General features: G+C 41.9%; 1 protein-coding gene across 1 annotated transcript in view; it reads right to left on the bottom strand.

Annotated features, from left to right (window-relative positions):
- The window catches only part of POP1 (POP1 ribonuclease P/MRP subunit), a 514,990-nt gene that overhangs the window by 380,040 nt on the left and 120,548 nt on the right, over positions 1–14,402 (bottom strand). The window contains exon 8 of the mRNA XM_078686978.1: positions 8,676–8,872. Coding sequence (XP_078543104.1) covers positions 8,676–8,872 — 197 coding nt within the window. The remainder of the gene's footprint in view (positions 1–8,675; positions 8,873–14,402) is intronic.

Consider the following 14,402-nt stretch of genomic DNA (forward strand, 5'->3'; position numbering starts at 1 on the left):
TGGAACTGCAAAGGTTGGCACTGCAGAGAAGGAATCTTGGTAGAAATAGAGGCATTGACCTTAGAATCATTATGAGGCCTTTTTCATTAGAGGCAGACAACCAGGTGTGATCCTGGCTAATCCATTTGTCTGTGTTGTGGGCCAATCAAAAATGGAGCCACTCCTGCTGTGGAAGACTGTTCCTTTGACAAAGGGCAGTGCAGAGATCACTCTAAAGGCGCAGACACTTACAACCCGACTTTGAAATGATCAGACACATCTGTGTTTGGAAATGTGGGAGCAGAAGACCCACTAGCAGTTTAACAGTACAGACCAAGACAAAAACGATCACAAAGATTTCTAGCTGCTGGAAACAGGACTAGCTACAAAGGTCAGCTAGTTTCCCTGCTGGGTTACGGACCATCACCCAGTAAGTCAAGCATACTTGCTCTGAACCTGGGGCACCAATCTTTTGCCTGCCAAGACTAGCGAACCATGTGAGGGGAAGAACGCCTGGAGGGACTGAGGTCCAACAAGTGTCCTGGCAAGTGAATCAGAGTGAAGGAAGTGTAGATGCCCAGTTCTGTCAAGAGTGCCGGCTGCTTGTGCCATCTTGCCAAGTAGAAGAAAAAGGGGGGGTTTGGCTCAATGGGATAGAGGGTAGGTTGAGCCACGTAATATTATCAAACAGGGGAGTTTACCTAGGCCTCTAGTATGAATTCAAACAACTGATTTTTAAACAAGGATAAACATAATTTATTAGTAAATCCCAACATCCAGTTTATGTCATTTTTCTTTTCAATCATATATCAAGAATATTTTAGGCAGGGCAAAAAACGTCGTCAACTTCACTTATTGCCATACACTTTTCAACATACTATACAACAAATTGATATTCTGTACAGTGAAAAACATGAAATGTGAACATGTGATTATACAAAGAATCGTGTTTCAAAATTTCAAATAAATATGTAGAAAAAATTACCAAATCAGTGAACAAAAATATTTTCAATCATGCATATAGTTTATATGGGGCGAACAGAGGGAATTTTTGACTGCTGCCCTAGACCCGGTTAGCATCTCAAAATGTCTTTTTTTTATATAAACAGGAAAAAAACTGACATATAGCCGTCAGCTGCAATTGACATTAAATGTCTTGGATGGATAAATGCCTACGCCATCCAAGACATTTAATGTCAATTGCAGCTGACGGCTATATGTCCGTTTTTTTTCCTGTTTATATAAAAAAAAAAAAGACATTTTGAGATGCTAACAGGGTCTAGGGCAGCAGTCAAAAATTCCCTCTGTTCGCCCCATATAAACTATATGCATGATTGAAAAAATTATTTTTGTTCACTGATTTGGTAATTTTTTCTACATATTTATTTGAAATTTTGAAACACGATTCTTTGTATAATCACATGTTCACATTTCATGTTTTTCACTGTACAGAATATCAATTTGTTGTATAGTATGTTGAAAAGTGTATGGCAATAAGTGAAGTTGACGACGTTTTTTGCCCTGCCTAAAATATTCTTGATATATGATTGAAAAGAAAAATGACATAAACTGGATGTTGGGATTTACTAATAAATTATGTTTATCCTTGTTTAAAAATCAGTTGTTTGAATTCATACTAGAGGCCTAGGTAAACTCCCCTGTTTGATAATATTACGTGGCTCAACCTACCCTCTATCCCATTGAGCCAAACCCCCCCCTTTTTCTTCAATTTACGAGCGGGTTTTTACCCGAGTGGGTAGGGATTGACACACAGTGTCTTCCTTATCATTACTAGTATAGATTAATTCCCAAGCGGAGGTTCTTCCTCCTGCCTAGCATGGCAGAAAAAGATACGCTGTCCTTCACGGAAAGCCATATTCAGAGTTTAATAGAATCCTCTCCATTCTCTACCATAACCCTTAGCTCTTCAGCTAAACAGCAAAATGAGGCAGACAAATTAACTCGCCTCCAGAAAAAACATATCCGAACTGAACTCCATGGCCACTTTTTATTTAAACATCTAAAAGCAGGAACGATCCCTTGGGGTTTACAGGTTAAAAACATTCCGGTCATATTCACCGAAGATCCAGAGTATAAGAAAGGATTTAGTCAAATCAATACAAAGTGCAGCAGAGATTTAATGGTGCATACTATAGAGACAGACCAAAGGATTTGTAGCCAAGAGGAGAGAGAAATAGAGGAGCTCATAAAAACCATCTCAGATAATCAGACTGTAACAGAAGCGAAAGCGCTCCTTGAAAAGATAGAAAAAGAAATCTCGCTTTTCAAGGACAATACTCTCAACACAAAAGCAGCCCAATTTGAGAGAGACTCCAAATCAGTTAAATTAGACCAGATGTATCCATTCCTCAAATAGGATTTTTACACCTATGGAGAGTCCAGGCGGGCATTAACATCATTCCAAGGCAGACCGAGAAATAGGTTCTACACATTTTCTGACACAACCTCATCTGATTCTTCCTCAGACTCCAGGCAAGACAATTCCAGAAGGCGAGGGGCTCCAGCTGCATCCTCTTCTTTTTTAGCCCGAGGCGGGCAATCGAGAGTCCGCTTCAAGCAGCCATGGGAAATGCGAACTCGCAACAAGCAATACAACAACTAGAGAAGTCTACTATAGTTAATCTCTCTAATAAACAACTAACTAAAGATGAGGAAATGTTTTAAACCTGGGCCTCAAATTCGTTCCCAACCAAAGAACGGATTTTACGAAACTCAAGTTAGAGGCATTAGATTTTTGCAGGAAAGTAAGGTTGAAGGCTTTCTTCGCTGGCACCGAAATGACGTCAAGCCAGGAAACTACTGGACTCGGGGTTAAATCGAGTTTTACCCCAACACAAAATATTCCGAGGCAAATTGTTGCCTTTGAACAAGCTGTCCTCTCATCCCTCACCAAACTAGAAAAGACAAAAAGCTTTGTACAGAATAACATCAGTAAAGGCCAAACAGCCGCAATTCGTCATCTCAAAGCAGATTCATCAATTTTAATAAAACCGGCTGACAAAGGCGGGGCAGTAGTGTTATGGCCCCGTTCTATGTACCTCACTGAGGGCAAATCTCAGGTTAATAATCGTGAGTGGTACAGGCCAACAAAAGAGGACCCACTGCTTGCAATCCAAGACAAGATTGCAAGAGTCACTAAGACAGGCCTGGATGAAGGCTTTTTAGGCCCAAAGGAGTTTGAATACATTAACAAGAAATCACAGAGAACGCCCGTTCTCTATTTCCTGCCAAAAATACATTAAAACGAGCAGGTACCACCGGGCAGACCTATCGTGTCTGGCTGTGATTCTGCACTAGAGCCAGTCTCTAAATATATTGATTTTTTCTTAAAACCCTTTGTAGTGCAGGTCAAATCGTACCTCAGGGATACCACTGATTTCATCAACAAAATAGAAGGGCAGTCATTTGATGAAGAAACACAACTATTAGTGACACTTGATGTCGCTTCACTCTATACTCAAATTCCTCAGGAAGAGGCACTAGAGGTGATAGAATTATATTTAGACCAACGTGACAGACCCCACAGGGTATCCACCACATTCATTGTAGCATTGGCAGAAATAACCCTACGGAGCAATTATTTCAAATTTGAAAATGATTTTTGTCCAAATCAAAGGTACAGCCATGGGCTGTCCTTATGCGCCGGAAATGGCAGTGCTTTATATGGCACAATATGAAGAAAGATTCATATATAATAACCCATTTTCAGACAAAATAATCCAGTGGTTGAGGTACATTGACGACGTCTCGCTCCAGTGGCAGGGGAGCCAGTCCGAGTTAGACCTCTTCCACGAATGGCTGAACTCCAGGCATAATGACATCAAATTTACATTGGAATCTAGTAGATGCAAAATGACTTTACTTGACGTCACAGTAGGAGTTAGCGAAGAAACACTGACAACTACCTTACATAAAAAAGCAACAGACAGAAACACCATTCTGCATTACACAAGCTCACACCCACAGTGCTTGAAAGAGAATCTGCCTTTTGGGCAATTGCTGAGAATAAGACGCAATTGCACAAGCGTGACAGACTTCGAGTCACATGCAACATCGTTTTGCAATGAGATGGTGAAACGTGGCTACCCGAAAAAGCTACTGAAACATTTAAAAAAAAAAAAAAAAAAAAAAATCGGGCTAGGTTCACCCCGAGGGAAAACCTTTTACAGGTAAAAGAAAAGAGTGAGCTTGAGAAGTTGGTCTGTGTGACGACCGAAGGTCGTCACACATCATTTCAAACGCATCATCCTAAAAAAATTGGCATCTACTGGAAACATTAGAATAACCCTTACAAAAACCAATTTTCGCCATGCGAAAAAATACAAGCATAGGTCAACAGCTAATCAGAGCCGATAGTTATATTCCCAAGCAAAAGAGTGACCTTATAGCACAGTGGAATCTTAAACCTATATGTGGGCATCACAAATGTGGCAACTGTGTGTCGTGCTCAACGACAATTGAAGGCAATGTCTTTGACCATAATGGGGTCAAATGGAAACATGACGGATTTACAAATTGTAAGACCAAAAATGTGGTCTATGCTGTGGTTTGTCCGTGCAATGGAGTATACATTGGGAAGACTTGTCAGTCAATCAATGTAAGGATCACCCAACATCGTTCTAGAATAAAGAAAAAAGTTGCATCTGCGCCGATGGTCGAACATTTTTTGAATCACAGCCATGGCGAAAACGACTTCAAGTGGACAGTCTTGTTTTGGGTCGATCCCAAACATCAAGCTAATGTTGAGGCTACCTTATTACGGAAAGAGGCATACCTCATTATGAAATTCGACAGCGTGAATAAAGGACTTAACTGTTTGAGCGAAATTAATAGGATATGAGAGCCACAAGTGCCACAAACATTGTTGACACTACAATCTCCAGAATGCACTGCAGCATGTCACAGTGTCCATGACAAACTGATTGGCCCGATGTACATCACGTGATAGTAAATTGAAATAGGACTATGAGTACGCCCAGACGGGCTCTGCAGTCTCCATGAACCTGTGGTAGTGACACTGACAAACGCTGAAAACCGCGTATCTTCACGGTAAGATCCAAAAGCTTTGTACGCGGTTCCCCGCTTCACTAAGGCTAGACCGTGCAAGTGACTCGCCTCCCTCCTTATTTTTACAGGATTTAAACGCCTGGAAGTCACAGCGGCATTCAATTCCGCCCCATTGACTTGCTCTCTGAAAGTAAGTTTCCCTACTCGCAATGGGTTTTAAATGCCTGTTTTGGTTTCATAACAAAAAACACTTACGTATTGCCCCCGATTTTTTCGTATAGATGTAAACTAATCTGGGAACCAAGGCCTATCAAGACGAGGATATTCACGCTGCAAAAACGATATGGTGCAAGGTAATACAAACATGGCTCAGTCCGCCTTGCACTAGCAAAATATCGATTAATCACTCCCACTCACTGAAACTTTACTCCATTGCAGAGTGATTTCCACAGCATAGACGACGTTGTAAAGACCAACGCGCCCCCTGTTTTTTCACAAAAAAGGTATGCTGTACTGGCATTATGCCACTTTTATGAAATCGAATGGATTGAGGATTCTTTCTTACAAAAAAACTCTCTCCATCTCTTTCTTTCCAAAACAGTTCCGAAGGATTCGATTTATCATGCCCTGATGAGAGCCCTGCGAATCAGACAGTGAGACTCGAAACGCGTAGGCATTTATCCATCCAAGACATTTAATGTCAATTGCAGCTGATGGCTATACGTCAGACGCCGAACTTTGAAGCAGGGTGAAACACAGAATGCCGGATTTATAGCGGATCTTGTGAAAGAAACCAGTCTCACGGAAATGCAGAAAGCAGCAAATCCTGCTCCACCGCTCATCCATGAGTAAATGATGCTGAGCACCGCAGGTAGAAGCAAGGGGTTTCTGAAGAAAACCACGAATTTGAGATACACAGCTTTACAGTGCTTCGAGAAGAACATTGTTGCTTTTCACCACAGATACTTCAGTATAGGACAGCTTCCAGTCCAGGTCCTGAGGAGAGCCCCTCAATAATACGCGGGCTCGAAACGCGTTGACATATTACTGGAACAAGATTCAGGAAGGGCACACCAGGATAGTGACTATGGACATTAATTCTCCTGTTTTGTGACCCTATTACTCGCTATTGTTCCAGTTAAAACAAACAAGCAGGCGAGAAAAAGGATCTAGTGCCTCTTGTTTGTAGGTTGTATTATAGGACTAGTGCCTTACACATTGACTGATAATAGGCATTTTTTGTCTGTGTTTTATGTATATAATGTGTATATATTGTGTAAATATGAATACGTTTCATGTATAGTAACCGTCCAATTCATGTTGTGCGAAGTGTAACTTTATGTGAATTTTTGTTATTGAGACTGTACCTTTCTTGTGTCATATACAAATTATTTTTGTGAAAAGAAAAAATTGAGTAAAAATACTAAATGAACAGTGGGTCTGCTTAGATCAATTGGGTAAGTGTGACCATAATTTGTCATTTCAACTAACCTACCTCGCCAATATACTCTTTGTTGTTATAACAGGGTCTAGGGCAGCAGTCAAAAATTCCCTCTGTTCGCCCCATATAAACTATATGCATGATTGAAAAAATTCTTTTTGTTCACTGTTTTGGTAATTTTTTCTACATCTTTGTAATTTTGAAACACGATTCTTTGTATAATCACATGTTCACATTTCATGTTTTTCACTGTACAGAATATCAATTTGTTGTATAGTATGTTGAAAAGTGTATGGCAATAAGTGAAGTTGACGACGTTTTTTGCCCTGCCTAAAATATTCTTGATATACGATTGAAAAGAAAAATGACATAAACTGGATGTTGGGATTTACTAATAAATTATGCTTATCCTTGTTTAAAAATCAGTTGTTTGAATTCATACTAGAGGCCTAGGTAAACTCCCCTGTTTGATAATCTTGCCAAGTAGGCACCCACAGTGTCATCAAAAACAGGGGCATTGTGAAGCTCAGCCTTCATCTGTCTGAGTGCCAAGGTCAGCGACCCCCATGTGATCAGGAGGTTTGGGGGGAGGGTCACAGTGAATAGTGTGTGCACTGAAGTCAGCAATCGATGTGTGACTAGGAACAGAACCACTGAAGTGCAGGCTGATGTTCCTGTAGGCACCAAAGTCGGCAACCCCCTCGTTCCCCAGGAAGTTTGCCACTATGAGGGCAAGGCAGTCGTTTGTCAGTAGGCCAGAGGATAGTGAACCCCATATGCGACCAGAAACTGGGGGTGTGTGAAGGCACAGTTGGGGCAGTTGCCTTAGTTCGTTGTGCTGAAGAAACCAGGATGAACACATTATGGTCACTGCAGGAGCAAGGCAGGAATATTGACAACGAGGAGAGCACTTTGAGGTGGGTGTGTCATCAGGGCAAGGCAGCAAGTGTTTGCGGGCCCTTAGCACCAAGAGACCAGAGCTCATTAAGGAGCGCCCCAATTCTCTGGATATTGCTGGATGCCAATCGGCCAGGTAATTGTTCCAGGCCGTCACACCTTCTAGTGACAAACTTAGCACCTAAATGCTACTTGCTTAGAAACTTAAGGCAACACATAGGATGTGTTGCTTGGCAACTAGTGCAGACAGCATATGGAAGTCACCTCCATTATAGAATGGTGAATAACCAATCCCAGTTGACTGGACAGAGGTACTCTGAAATACTGCTTAGGGCAACACTATCATGCCAAATTTAAGAGGCTTTTGGGATTATTCAGTGTGTCGCTTCTATGCTTTATACAATCACATTAAAATACGCCTTTTTCATGAGAGAAAGTTAATGGGTGAACAATCATCGCATCCCCTCAAAAACCCTTGGACCGCGTGAACAGAGCTACCACAGAGTCCAGTGCTGAAAGGGGTAGTACTTACTCAGGAACCATAGTTGGTCAAGCCCTAGGACATCAGAAGTAAAAAAAGACTAAACTCCCACGGTTGGGCACGCAATTCCTACTCTGTTGTTATTAAATTAGCAAAACCACATGAGTTTATAGATAAGACGACTACAGGCTAAAGCCCAACAACTGTGGTTGGATCTTCTATTCGGTATTGGTATTTGCGTAGTGCTTTGCAACGCCTAATGTGTTTTTCTGTGTGGTCTTATTCCATTAACTGTACTGTACTGTACGTCACCTCATACACCTGGTGAGATCTTGTTTCTCTGTATCAGACCGTTCCCAAGACAAAACTATTTTTCCTAGTAAGGCACCCATTTTGCGGCTTTTCGTTTTCAGATGATCATACAGCTCATATCTCTTGGGAGGAAAATGGGCTAGAACTAAGTTGCAGCTGCACTTTTGGATTGTTAAGTTTGATTTCAGTAACTAATCTTTTGTATGTAAAAGCATTTTTAGAAAGAAACCAATGCTGAACTGCATAGTTTGGTCTTTGTTTCTTAATAACAAGGCACAAATGAATTTTTCTGAAATCTAACACTTGATTTTGCCAGTAACTGTTGTCAATGTTGTCTTATACAGCAGATGCATGTTAAAGAATGCTGGAATACACAGCTGGTAGTGAAAAGCATGTAAGAAAGATAAGTCTAACCCAAAGTACAAAAGGTTGATCCTCACAAGAAACATGCAATCACAATTTCCCACTCACAATTCTCATTAAACATCTTCCTAGAGATGCCGGTAATCTAGTTACAACACTGCTTTTAATACTGACCTGACTGTAATGCCAGTGGATGCAGATTCCCAGCTGTAAGTCTTCAGTGGATCTCTGGTGCCATCACCTAGGATCTTTTTCAACGGAACTGCAATCTTGCCTTCTTTATCCACTCGCTTTCTTTTTTTGCCAACCCCATCAGTCGTTTCTGCGTTCTTGGAGCAATCACACACTGCTTGCAGCTCTCCCAACACATCCTATGAAAAGAAACCAGTTTTGTACAAGTATTGCAGGACTGTTAGATGAAATTGTAATCCAATTTCATGAATACCAATAAAATGTATAATAGGAGTAGAAATCCCCCCCCCCCCCAAATGTACCATTATAAGTTGGAATATCGCAGGCCTTAGATCGAAAAAAGATGACCCAATTTGGTTAGATTTTAATAGGTCCTACAATATAATAGCGCTTCAGGAGACTTGGGATACAGGGGAAAACCTTTGGTTGGATGGTTTTAGTTCTTATTTTCAACCAGCTCGGCCAGCACCTGCTGGTAGCGCAATAGGTGGTTTGGTCCTTTTACTTTCTGTTAAGGTAAAGGGCTCCTTAAAAAGGGTTGAGGTAGACCATCCTGTAATGGTGTCCAGGCAGGTTCCGCAGGAGCGTCAGGAATCCTAAGATAATTCCACAGCCTTCCCCTACGGCCTTCCGACTCTATCAAACACTAGAGTATCGAGAGGCTCGCCAGGGGAAAACAGGGAGACAAAACAAGGAAAGGTTGGGAAGAAACAAAAGAAGACTTGACTGTATTCTTCTGCGTGATTGGACAACCCGCTGTGAGGAATTCAGGAGGACGTCGGGCTGAAAGAAATATATGTTATCTAACAACAGCTTCTACTATACATAAGCCTTTATGTTTCTCTATATCAATATGACATACCACTAATGTTTTGTCTGATGTTCAGGACAGGTGTACAGGATGTGTACAAATTCGTCTTGAGCTAAAACTAGAGTGATGGAACAAGATTGAGTGATAACTCTCTTCCAACAATAAACATATACTGTAAGTTCCTAAGCAAAACACTCACTTGTTTTGATGCACAAGACTGTCCAACGTATGTGGTACTCAACATTACACTTGACAAGCATTCAATGCCAACACCAGCACAGGGCAATGGAAATCTACAGAACAAAACACATGTATGAGAACCAATAATTATCAAATGTCTTGAATAAACAAATAGGCAGCGCACAGCGCTGTTACCGTAATTCTTTGACGAGTATGTGATATCTTGCACCTCAATTTGAATCCACGCAAGTATCCCCAAGTACAAAAGATAGCTGGCCCAGATGATAGATGATGAAGGGCCAGCTGTAATGCAGTCAAGTACGGAATGGAAGGGACAAAAAATGGACTTGCCTAATGGCAGAGGACAAGCCCAGCCTACAGGCGTACGCTGTGCCAAAATAACCTAAATACCTAAATAGTGGGAAATCCCCAGGCCAGCCGGCCCGTCGGCGGAGACAAAACCCGGCTGTCGGGCGGAGTAGCAGCGAGGAGGCAAACGAAGGCAAGAAGCACTTGCTCGGCCAGACAGCGGAGACTAAGCCCGGCCGTCAGGTGAAGCAGCAAACAAATAGGTAAATGAGGGCAGGGATTCGTAGCCCGGCCGGACGGCGGAGACCAAGCCCGGCCGTCGGGCGGAGCAACTAACGGGAATGGTAGCAGAGCAACAATGCCCGGCCGGACGACGGAGACTAAGCCCGGCCGTCGGGTGGAGCATAGAAAGGGGAGACGAGTTAGCGAGCTCCACAGAGGGGCAAGTGGGAGCCTAGTAAACACGTCCAGAACACGAAGGACAGAACACTTCCTTCTGAGTACACCAAGCGGAAGAGGACAAAAACCGGAAGTCAGGCACAAGGAACAGGACGGAACTGGAACACGGAGCTAGACGCAAGAACGTAAAGCGTCGCTCCCAGGGCTCATTTCTGATTTATAGTGGCTTGGTCTTAAAGGGATAGTACATGTACTTCTCGGGGCATGATTCTCGGGGCATGACACATCCTAACTGCTTGGCAGTTGAAGTTAGTTCCCCTTATTATCCCAAGCTATTACTCGTAAATTTCTACAATTCTGGGGAATCTGATTTTTTGGAACCAACATTTGTGTTTTTTTAACTCCTTTTTAGAAGATTATAAATTAAACCAATCCACTTATTATATAGTACTTATGGGTGATTTTTAATATACATTTGTGTGGCCTCAATTGTTTTATTGATGGCGATTTAGGGCACAATCACTCAGTGACTCCCCACTTTGAACACTCCTCTCAGGGGGAGGCTTTGGAATCTCTGGCAGAAGCCGATCTTTTTAAACCTATTTTTTTACCCTATCAGATCGGTGTCCAACATTTAAGTCTAGGAATAGTGATTCCATCATTGATTACATATTTTTGTTGCCCCAGTTGTTAGACAAAGTAGAGTTCTATAATGCTAGGGTGTCTCCCTTTAGTGACCATAAGCCTGTTGTATTAGAGCTGAATACCAACTGTGGTTTTTTGGATAATTTAGGGGGAAAACAGGGTGAAAATGCATTGGTAACCTGTGATCAAGGGAGGAGGCTTAAATGGGCTCAAGTCACTCCTGACTTTTTTTAATGGCTTGTGTCTTAAGGTGAAAGGGGAGCTTGCAATATGTGCAGATTCCTCAAATTCCAAGAGTGAGGTTCTTATTGCCTTTGGGGGCATATGTAGACAGATTGCAGCAGATCTGTCCATTGCTAGTAAATCCCAAGTTACACGCGTGAAAAAGTGGTTTGATGAAGTGTTCACGTGCCCCTTATTTTAGCTTTGAAAAGCGTACCCCGAGATAAGGGACGGATAGCGAGTCTACGGAAGCAGTATAAATTAGCTGTTCAAACTCGAAAGACTGAGAGTAGGACAGAGGCGTGGAATGCGCTTTTGTCCGTAGAGGTTTTGAAGGATAGATCTAGGTTCTGGGCAATCGTTAACACCCATTTCTTTTCGGAATTGGGAAATGATAAAACAGGACAACAACATCACTGAAGAACAGGGGTTGGCTCATTTTGAAGGAATTTATGGTTTTGATGAGTCAGAGTATTCCTGCCCTAGGCTATCACCCCATTTAGAAGTATCACCATTTGTCTTTATTGAGGCGGATATTGAGAGAGCCATACAGGAGACCTCTAGTAACAAAGCCCCGGGTCCTGATGGTGTGCCAGCAGACCTCTATAAATCGGACCACAAATACTGGGTGAAAATATTTGCAAATGTTTTAATACTTCTGGGTTGCAAGGGTTTCCTGGTGCCACTCAACTATTATTCCTGTTTTTAAAAAAGGCCAGAGAGGGGACCCACGGTGCTATAGACCCATATCACGGATTGATTCAGCGGTAAAATTTTTAGGTAAGGTGGTCTTAGCCGAAATCTCAGATTGGGCTAACGATAATAAGATCTTATCCAATTTACAATATGGATTTAGGAAACGTAGAAGCCCAATGGATCAAGGTCTTAACTTATATTTATTAATTAATAAATATACAATAGCTAAAGAAGGATCCCTTCAGATGGCATTTATGGATCTATCCACAGCTTTTGACCTGGTCAACAAGTCAAAGCTGTGGAGTATCCGGTTAGAAATGGGGATTGAGCCGTGTTTAGTCTATTTTTTGGCGGATCTCCACCGGGATCTTGTAGCCTCAGTCAGGACCTCCCAGGATGGCAAACTCACTAGGCCTTTTAAATCAGAGAAGGATGTCCGTCAAGGATGCATATTGGCGCCCTTGCTTTTTAGGTCTCGTCTAAGCAATCCCGTAGGGATGGTGGGTGAGATTATAGTAAGTCTTTCGAAAAGTCTACCCACACTGCGGATCGGGTACAGTTCATGTGAGCCAGGCGCGTGTACATCGACAGCCACATCTCACACCATGCCTCGGCATCAGACTTCAAAAGGAAGCTGCTCCCCGCCACCCTCCCGATCAGACTTCAAAGGAAGACGCTCCCCTGCCCCCCCTCCGCACAATGCCAGACCTTGTGTACCAATGGCAAAAAGACGTAGCCCACCTGGACCTCTCCTCATGGCTCCTTCCAAGACCTTCTAGGCATTTACTTTGTCCCCAAGAGATCTGCCATTGCTCCCCCTCCAGACCCTCCTGTAGCGCCCTTTCATTAAAAATAAAATAGTTTCACATTTTTTTCTACGGCCTAGCAGCTGTCTTTTCCTTCTGGGACACTTATTTTTTCATTTTTTTTTTCACAAAGCAGAATTTCAAACAGAGTTTACAAAAGAAAAGAAGGTTCAAGACCCCCCCCCACCCCTCATATGTATTGATGATCAGTGATACAGGTACAAATAAACATACACAATGAGGAAAGAATACTAACAAATAATATCGTAACAAAGAAATATGGCAAAGAAGGTATTATGGGTATCTGATAATCCTATTAAGTCTCAGACTAAATGCCCTTGTTGGTCAATCCATTCAGAAAATGCTCCCCAGATTTCAGTCCCAATCCTCCTTTTCCTTCGTCCTTTCTTGGCATATACAGACTTTTCTAAGTGGTATGTAGCGACTAATCTGGCCAGCCATTGTGCATAGGAGGGAGATTCAGAATCTAGCCAGCCGGAGGAAATACATATCCTCCAGATTGCCATTGCAACAAAGATCAACCCTTCCTCCTTTACTCTTAAAGAATCAGATTGTGTTCCTAAAAGAATGGTCGTGGGGTTTAGGAGTATTGATTGGTTAGTTATTTCGCAGAGTAAATTCTGTATTCTGAGTAGGGTGGAATTGATAGTTGGACATGTTGCAAATATATGTATAGAGTCTGCCCCTACTTCGGAGCAGCGTGGGCATAATGTTCCTCTCCCAGATCCCCATTTAATGATTTTGCTAGGTGTCATGTACAAGGAAAATATAGTTTTGAAATGTTGTGCTTGAAGTTTAGCAGAAATTAAAATATGTTGTGATAGTTGCAAGGAATTGTAAAATATACTTTTGGGGGAATCAAGTTTAACATACCATTTGGTAGCAATGGTTTCTAGGTCATCTGGGGTTTCCTTATTTATTATTTGATAGATAGTCCCAATGCGTACAGAGGTTACATTCCGGAGGGTGTTTATAAGCTCAACCTCGGCAAATCCGTTGGCTCCTCCCACCTTTCTAGCTAAGTAGTTGCGAATGGCCATGTATTTAAATAGTTCTTGACTTTTTAGTTTAAATCTCGTCTGTAAATTTGAAAAAGATTCGATCCCCCTGAATGTTATAATATCTCCTAGTTTTGTTATCCCTGCTCTATGCCATTCAGATAAATAAGATGAACTAAATATAGCAGGTGAGTTATTGTTATTAGTTATTGGGGAATAAAAATTATATCTGCCGAGTCCCAAAATTCTCCGGACCTGGCGGAAAACTTTGTAAGAATTCATTAACGTCTTAAATTTAACGCGGTTGTAGTATCCATAAGCTGTTTCTCGGAGTAGGCAGCCACAATATTGTTCCCCTACCAGAGACCGAAAGGGTGAGGGTAAAGACGATTCAGTTCCAAAGGTGGAATCTTTTAGCAGAACTGAGCTATATTGCAGGACTGCCGCCCAGTAATATAAGATATTAGGAAAAGCCCACCCCCCCTCTGTCTTTTGGTAGTGTGAGATGTTTTAGTGCACGTCTGGGCTGAGTGTATGCCCAGATGAATTGAGTAAAAATTTGTTGGAATTTAAGTAAGTCTTTTTTACTAAACTCAAGGGGGATGCATCGAAAAAGATAAAG

This window comes from Lissotriton helveticus, chromosome 4_1, assembly GCF_964261635.1.
Source record: "Lissotriton helveticus chromosome 4_1, aLisHel1.1, whole genome shotgun sequence".
NCBI lineage: Eukaryota > Metazoa > Chordata > Amphibia > Caudata > Salamandridae > Lissotriton > Lissotriton helveticus.